Source organism: Hippocampus comes, unplaced genomic scaffold, assembly GCF_001891065.2.
Source record: "Hippocampus comes isolate QL1 unplaced genomic scaffold, H_comes_QL1_v1.1 scaffold348, whole genome shotgun sequence".
In the NCBI taxonomy this organism is placed as follows: domain Eukaryota; kingdom Metazoa; phylum Chordata; class Actinopteri; order Syngnathiformes; family Syngnathidae; genus Hippocampus; species Hippocampus comes.
The window spans coordinates 633,823-642,148 of record NW_017806071.1 but is presented as its reverse complement, the minus strand read 5'-3'; the positions used below and the strand labels follow the sequence as shown (position 1 = coordinate 642,148).

At 51.6% G+C, this 8,326-nt stretch overlaps 1 protein-coding gene across 1 annotated transcript; it reads left to right on the top strand.

The window, feature by feature from the left end:
- Window positions 1–224: 224 nt before the first annotated feature.
- On the top strand, window positions 225–7,043 carry inhbaa (inhibin subunit beta Aa). The gene is made up of 2 exons (XM_019893877.1): window positions 225–2,474; window positions 6,121–7,043. The coding sequence occupies exons 1-2, from the start codon at window positions 2,003–2,005 to the stop codon at window positions 6,945–6,947; spliced, it is 1,299 nt and encodes a 432-aa protein (XP_019749436.1). The 5' UTR covers window positions 225–2,002; the 3' UTR covers window positions 6,948–7,043.
- Window positions 7,044–8,326: the final 1,283 nt, after the last annotated feature.

The following is an 8,326-nucleotide window of genomic DNA, read 5'->3' as shown; positions in this document are numbered from 1 at the left end:
TGGCCAAGCCCCGCCTCCTCCCCACTGGCTGTCACCCATCATTTCCTGTTCCTGTTTGGACATCGGACATATGGCGCTCTGGTGTGCGTACTCAATGAGGTCACGGGCTTTACCCCAACATGCAGACGTGCACACGTGCACACACACACACACGCACGCACGCACGCGCGCACGCACGCACACACACACACACACACACACACACACACACACACACACGGTGTTGTGGTAAATGTTTGTGGCCTCCCTGACGACGACTGAGGACGTGCAGTGACATCACTGCGCGACAAGCGTCACTCGAGGAAGTTGCTCAGTTTGCGTGTTGGGAATCCCTCACAACCACAAAAAATGGGAACTTTATGTGGTCCACAGGTGGAAGGGGAAAAAGCCAATTGGGCATCTGAAGACGGAAATGCTCATCAAACGATGACTCGCTACGGGCTCCCGGCGGCTAATTAGGAAAAGCGCGCAGACGAGTAACGAGTCACACGCTGATGATGTCACACCGTAACCACGTCAGAGCAGATGTCGGAGCCCTTTCTCCTCAGAACTTGTCAGCACCGATAGCACCAACACACACCTTTGACACGCACGCAAAGGCGGAGGCGTTTCCCCGGACATGCTGGGAACACATCACAAAGCTTCGAAAATAGACAACGCGGTCAGAAGAACCACATCAAGCCGCTCGTCTTCATGTGGAGAAGTCGCAGCGGCTCTACTTAGAGTCTCCGGGATGACTGAGCTCCTCAAACTCTCACGCAGTAACCCTTGTGAACCTCTCATAGGCCTTAAGAACCACACTAGAACCTCTGATAGGCCTTAAGAACCACACTAGAACCTCTGATAGGTCACCAGAATCACTTTATACACATAAAAGCCTCAGATAGGATTGCTGTATAAAATCTGCTGGGTCATAAGAGCCACCTTTGAATTTAAGTATTTAGAGCTGCCCTAGGCTGAGCTTCGAAATAGCCTAGAACTTTGGTAGACCTGGAACAGGTCTGAAGAAACACACTATGAACCGGTCTTAGGTTTTGAGACCCATCCTACTAGACCCTTAAGAACCACATTGGAACCTGCTATAGGTCATCTGAAGTTACCGAGAACCACTCTAGGACCTCGGAAAGGGCTTTTATTAGCCAACAAACATCGATCGGTCATTAGAACTAATTTAGAACCTTTTTACATCGATGCCAAACAGACAATATTTTGCTGTGCATCAGATGGCCTTATCGAGGTGGTTTGAATGTTCCTGGAGTCTTTGGAAGCAGCCTTGAACTTGGGCTCGCCTTCAGAGGGAAACCCAGGTTGGTGAATCCCAGCTCACATGAGCTAACACGAGAAAAGTCCAAAATGGTCCAGGATTGGGCTCTAAGGTCTGGCGGGGCAGAAAGAAGAAGGGAAAAAAAAAAAACGGTGAGGTTGAGGGTGGGTGGTCGTCTGCCTCGACCGCATCATCTGGCACTGACGCAGACAGGAAAGATGATGTCTACATCAATGCAGACAGAGTCACGGAAAGTCAAGAGGGAAGTTCAAAGTTGGGACCGCCAAGCCCGGGCTGTGGGGGTTGGTTGATCATCGGGGGTGCTATGGCAGGGTGGTGCTGGGAAAGAAGCAGAGAAGGTAAAAGGGTTAGAGTTGGACGCGCGTGAGTCACAAAGACAGCGGGAGCAAGAGGGAGGGAGGGAGTCTGGCGTCCAGGGACGAGCGCAGCGCGGCATGCGGGGGGAGAGAGAGAGAGAGAGAGAGCGAGAGCGAGCGAGTGCGGTTCCGCCCACCCAGCTGAAAGCATTCAACTAGTGCGCCAAGGATCATTCAAGGATCACTCAGCCGGGAGGAAGCGGAGAGCCGCAAGGATCTTTGCAAAGATCGTCAGGAGCGCCCGCACCACAAGTTGACTCGCTTTGATTCCTCTGCTCCGGCCCGCCTGTGCGCTTTTCCACTGGCAGGACCGATTTGGAAGTTGCCACCTATCAAAAAGTCACCCCCTTTCGCCGCCGACATGTCCGCGCTGACGGCGCTGAGTGGCGCCGTGCTGCTCCTGCTGCACGTGTGCCAGTCGTCTTCGGAGCTGGCCGAGCCCGCTGGGCGCTGCCCCTCCTGCGCCCTGGCCGACGTGCGCGGGAACCCGGGCGCCACAGCCCGGGGAAGCCAGGAAGAGGAGGCGGCCCAGCGGGAAGTGGTGGAGGCGGTCAAGCGACACATCCTCAACATGCTGCACCTCCACGCGCGCCCCAACATCACCCGTCCGGTGCCCCGTGCCGCGCTCCTCAACGCCCTGCGCAAGCTGCACGTGGGACGGGTGGCGGACGACGGCAGCGTGCACATCGAGGGGGAGGCCGAGGGCAGGGGGCGGGTGGGGGGCGACGGTGGCGTGGCCGGAGGGGTCGCGACCCCACCGGCCGCCACCGCCCGGACCCGCGACGAGGACGACGAGCAAGACACCACCGAGATCATCACCTTCGCCGAGCCCGGTGAGTGTGTGGCTGTCGTTCCACTTTGGCTAGCTGGCGCTAACACATGGTAACTGCGTGCTCATTCGCGCGCTGATTCGCCAAGTGCTACGATGGGTCCTTCTCACGCTATGAGAGACAATCTCTGCCTCGGTAACGAACGCTTGACAAAACAGACAACTTTGCTCTTTTTCCCCCCCAATGTTGATTGATGTCATTTTTGAACGGTTTCAATAAATCATTCACTGCCAACCCACTTAATTAAAAAGGGTCCTTGACGCTTATATACGTCAATGGCAGTGAATGAATTAAGTTTTTTTTTCATGCTCAAAATAAGCACAATATTATCACATTATAATCATAAGATGCCAACACAAGCAGAATCAGGTGATTGAACGATTTCGTGTCTCCAAATTTTTGACTGGTGGTCTATTTCTTAGGAGGGAGAATCATGACTCATTTTTGTGTTTTGCTCTTTTTTTTGGGGCGGGGGTGCCATTTGTGATGAACACTTCGGCCCACAGTACGTCACTGCCGTGTTTTTTTTTTTTTTTTTACATTGGTTGGTTATAGAGGTACAGGAATTAATAAATGTCAACTGTTTTGACAGTCGATAAACTGTTTTGAGATAGTGTCGAACTTCAAGTTGTCCAAATCCTCACCATTTCAGGCCCTCGTGGCTCATTCTTTTTCCGCTTCCCGCGGTTGTCTATGAACGCAGGCCAATTCTCTTTCCCTTTCTTCATTTTTAAACATCTGCTTTGACTTTGGGAAACAATCACGATGTTTTTTGGCGGAACTTCTGGCACATCTTACCGACCAAAGATCTACCTCAATCATCATCAGTTTATTTTTATGCATTTCCTGCACTGTCAATTTGTCACTCGTGGAGTGGATAGTATTATTTTGAACACAAATCATCAACTCAGCAAAAAAAAAGTCAGATGTATCTCTTCATAAAATGATCGTGTGGTATTATGACTCCGTATATTCTTAGGTGGTGTAAAAAGTTTGAAAAGCACTCAATTAGGTTTGATCATCTCAAGTAGGCAGGAAAAAAAAAAGATTACATCAACAGACGGTAGAGACATATCCCATTGAGCCAACAGAAGGAGCGTACGAGTTCATCGACTGGCTAATTAAAACCCGATGAAGAGCGTGACAGAAAGTCGCGTCGCCGTGCCCCCAGCGGCCACCGGAGGGCGCCACCCCCATCCAGGGGCCATGCTAGACAGCGATCCCAAAATAGCCTCCGATCAAAAGTGTTGTTGTGCGCTTGAAGGCGACACCGTGAGAAGACGCAGCGGCCTGCCGCTCGCGTCTTTGTCGCCGACAAGCGATGCGTTCATCGACTCGCTAATTAATTGGACAGAGCGAGCCGCCACAGCAAAAAGGAGGCGCGGCGGAATTCTTGGCGGAGATGCTCGCGCGTCCGTTCAGTGGAGCACACACAAAACCTGTCCGTGCATCCGTGCGTGTGCACGTGTGGGGGGCGCGTGTGCGTGCCCGTGAGAGGCACACAGAGGACAATTCAGCTAATTGGACTTAATTGAACACATCATTAGCGACATTCCTCAGAGCACTTTCACGGTTCGGCCTTGTCGGTGAACTCTTTGTTGCTCCTCAGGATTCAAACTGTCAACTTTTCATCCTTCTTTTTCCCCCTCCCATCCTTTTTTTGTCCCTTGCTTTCTTTTGTGGGCGATTTATCGATGCCAGGAAACGTCACGGTCACTCGGAGCAAACGACATCGCTCATGTTCCGAAGCAATCACGTGCCACCGAAGGCAGGTGGGGGCGTGGCCACTTGGGGGCTGCGGTGTCAATCACTGACTTATTCCTGTCTCTTTGGGGAGCTTTTAGGGGTTATGTGTTGCCCTTCAAACTCAGGTGAGCCCAACTTTTCATTCAAAGCCATGAAACTGGTGTCTTGTCATAATCGGAATCACGGAAAAGACGTGCTATCAGGGGTGGGGGGGTGGCCATCGGGAATTTCGGGGAAATATGTGAATTTTCCAGAACGGCCGGTGTATTTCCTGGCCAGTCCTTGGCGTTTACGGCTGCCAGCAGCCATTCCTCTTCCCTCAACGATTGCGTTTCAGCGCGTGACGGCCGCACCCCATCTCGGACAATTTTTCAGATACATGACAGCCGAAGATCCCACACTGACGAGTGACCAGTCCATTCTTTGTCTATATGTGCACAGACATTGAATGGTGACCAGCCTGTTTTGCGGTACGTGCCCTGTAATTGGTCCAGTGCATCGGCGAGCACTTGAGAGACTCCATCTCCGACAGGATCATGATGAGGGAGAGCTTGACGGAAAATGCGTGCGTGCAACTGGAGTTGATTGACAGGACTGAGGAGGGATGGGATTGGCGGTGGTGGGCGTGTCTGGCAATCTTGTTTTCTCTTCCTGTCTGGGAATAATCCCGTCTGCAAGTGAGCTTTGATCCACCCGAGTGGAAAAGCTGGGCCGGCGCAAAGAAGCCGCAGAGAGATGGATGTTTTTTTTTTTCTCCCCCCCCCCCCCCCCACCGATCTTTTTTTTCCCTGCGACGACGGCAAGTACGTTTGAGTCATTTGGCGTGCGGGACATTCCTCTCGTCAGAAGAGCGGACGCTGGCGGCTTTTATTTACCAGCTGTTTCACGCCCATTCTCCTTTGCGTTTTTGAATCCGCAGCGGGGGAGCGCGGGTGCGTGCGTGCGCGCGCAGATTCCATGTGGTGCCAATCAGGCAGAGAGGGCGTGGCCTCGAGTGCACATGTTTGCGCATCCTTTGAGCGTGACGCTCATCAAGGAGGGAATACGCTCGGTCAAAAGCAACAGGATGCTTTTCATGTGGTTGGCTTTCCCAGTAAGGATGAAGAACAAACGCTCAGCTGCATATGGAAGCGTACAGCTGCCACACCGGAAAAACCAAACAAAACAAACTTCAGTCTCACTACTGGAAATTTCACGTCACGATACGGTTCACCGATTAATGTGCTATATTTCAAGTTTGACTTGCACATTTGGGCAAAACAAAGAAGTTGCATGCTTTCTTGTGGTTGAGGACTTTGGCAGAGGTATGCGTCCATTTTTTAAAAACTTTTATCCAAAACTTTTATCAAAAACATTTGTAGGACAGTGATCCTATATTGCAGTTCACCTTTGGTTGTTACGCAGATTTTTTTTTTTAAGTGCGATTCTGTATGCCTTCTTTATATAGTTTACAACCCGCATTGTGTCATCATTGACTTCCTGAATTTTTTTACAGTGCAGTTCTGCATGCTGTTTGTGCAGATCTTATTCTGCGTCCTGATTGGCTAAACTACCGGAGACAAATTTGAATCCATCTTCGCTATTTCTACCAACTTATGACAGGTTCTAAAGTGGTTCTAAAGACCTATCAGGAGTTTTAAGTGGCTTCTAAATACTTGTTGGGAGTCCTAGGCTATTCCAAACGACCTCTCACAGGTTCTGAGATGGCTCAAAAGATTTCTCAAGAGTACGAAGGTATTTGCAATGCGCTGAATGTGGATTCTCTGTTTCGGGTGCTTTGCTCGTGTGTTCCCAGCATGTCGAATGTGCAGTTTGAGCAAAAATGTTCTGTGGGACTTGACGTGCTGCGTGTTGGGTTGCCATGGTTACCTGCCGCTGACCCCGTGCGTCTTGTGTATCGCAGGTGAGGCCCGGGACACAGTGACGTTCGTTCTTTCCAAAGATGGCAGCGGCGAGGTGTCTCTGGTGGAGCAGGCCAACGTGTGGCTTTTCCTGCGATTGGCCAAGAACAACCGCAGCCGCACCAAGGTGGCCATTCGCCTGTTCCAGCGTGGCGCCGCCTCGTCCTCGCCGCAGGACGACGTTTTGTTGACCGAGAAGACGGTGGACACCCGCCGCAGCGGCTGGCACACCTTCCCGGTGTCGGCGGCGGTCCAGGCACTTCTGGAAGGCGGCGGCAGCGCGGCGCTCAGCGTCAGGGTGTCCTGCCCGCTCTGCGCCGACTCCGGCGCGACGCCCGTGCTTGTGTCCGGCGGCGGTGCGTCGCAGCAGCGCGCCAACCGCCGGGAGCCGTCCCAACGGGAGCAGTCGCACCGGCCCTTCCTGATGGCGGCCGTGCGGCCCGAGGACTCGGGCGACTCGCGGCGTCGGCGCAAGCGAGGCCTGGAATGCGACGGCAAAGTGCGCGTCTGCTGCAAGCGCCACTTCTACGTCAACTTCAAAGACATCGGCTGGAACGACTGGATCATCGCGCCCGGCGGCTACCACGCCAACTACTGCGAGGGCGAGTGCCCGCCGCACGTGGCCAGCATCACCGGCTCGGCGCTCTCCTTCCACTCCAACGTCATCAGCCATTACCGCATGCGGGGCTACAGTCCCTTCGAGAACCTGCGCTCCTGCTGCGTGCCCACGCGGCTGCGAGCCATGTCCATGCTATACTACAACGAAGAGCACAAGATCATCAAGAAGGACATCCACAACATGATCGTGGACGAGTGCGGATGCTCCTAGATGCTCCTGAACGCTAATTTGGTCGCGTCAGGCAGCCGCACCACGTCGGGTCACGTCCGTCCTTGGGGCACTTTCAGACAAAAAGAAGTAAAAAAATGCCTTCTAAATTTAGCACATTCCAGACAAGAGTGTGGTTTAAAAACTTATTTTAAAAAAAAAAAAAAAAAAAAAAAAAAAAGAATATTAATATATTTTTGTTAAAGAATGGAGTGGACGTGGCCTATTTGCGAGTCCTAACTGAGACCATGTTGGCGGCGGCGGCGGCGGCGGGGCTGACACGCCACAAACTATGCAACTTGTTTGAATACAGTGAACCCCCGTTATCGCGCGGGATTCGTTACAACACTCACCTGCGATCCGGGGAAATTTGCCGTACAGAAAGAACGTTACAAACGCACATTTGTTTCCTATTTGAAAGGCTTGCTTCGTGCCAATTTCCCCTCTCGCGCCGTCAAGAAATGAACATGACTTTGAGGGAACAAAAACAAGCCAAGTCTCTTGCTAGCAGTTCCCAACTTAAGACGCACAGAGTGTTTGCTTCAAGCTGTTTCTTGGTCACTGCCGCTGAATGGCGACGGTCAAACTGGCACGTCGAACAAAACGGAGTTATGACTTCTGTATTGAAACACCAAAACGTTCAACCAAACCAGATAATAATGAATGTCGGCTTGCGCAATGCATAGGACGTGAAAGGCCATAGACGGGCTAACGGTATCTCTTCCAGTCGAGCTCCGTGCCGCCTGGCATGTTCTTGAAAAACGCGACGCGCCAATTCGGTTCAAAATTGCCCCACCCTGAACAACCTCGCTTGAAAATTTGACATCTCGCGGAGATGTAGACACTGAACGGCGATATTTTGGGGGATTCACTGTATTAGCAACTTCCTCTTTTTCCTTTTGTTTGCCGAGTCTTCTAAACGCACCAGGAAGAAAGATGGACTCTCTGTGCGCGAGTGCGTGCGTGCGTGTTGAGATTACTTGAATGAAACAAGTTGGCTTGGCTGCTGGAACCAAACACTTCTTTGTTACCATGGTTACCGTGTTCTGATGTTTACTGTTACTAAATATGAATAATATTATTGCCCATGTTGATAATAATGATGACGATAATGTTACGTGTTGTTGTTTGCGAAATGTTTTTGCACTATAGCGAGACTCCAGGTCACAGGTTTGATCCCTGCCTTCAAAACACACAAAATGTCTGCTGACATCACTTGCAACAACGTTAGCATAGCAACCACCCGCTAGCTGTGCGTGAAACTGTTTGATTGGTCAAATTTCTTTCACTTTTACTTTTTTTCAGACACCAAAGAGGCTGGAGGGCGTGCGTGCGTGCGTGCGTGTGTGTGTGTGTGTGTGTGTGTGTGTGTGTGTGTGAGT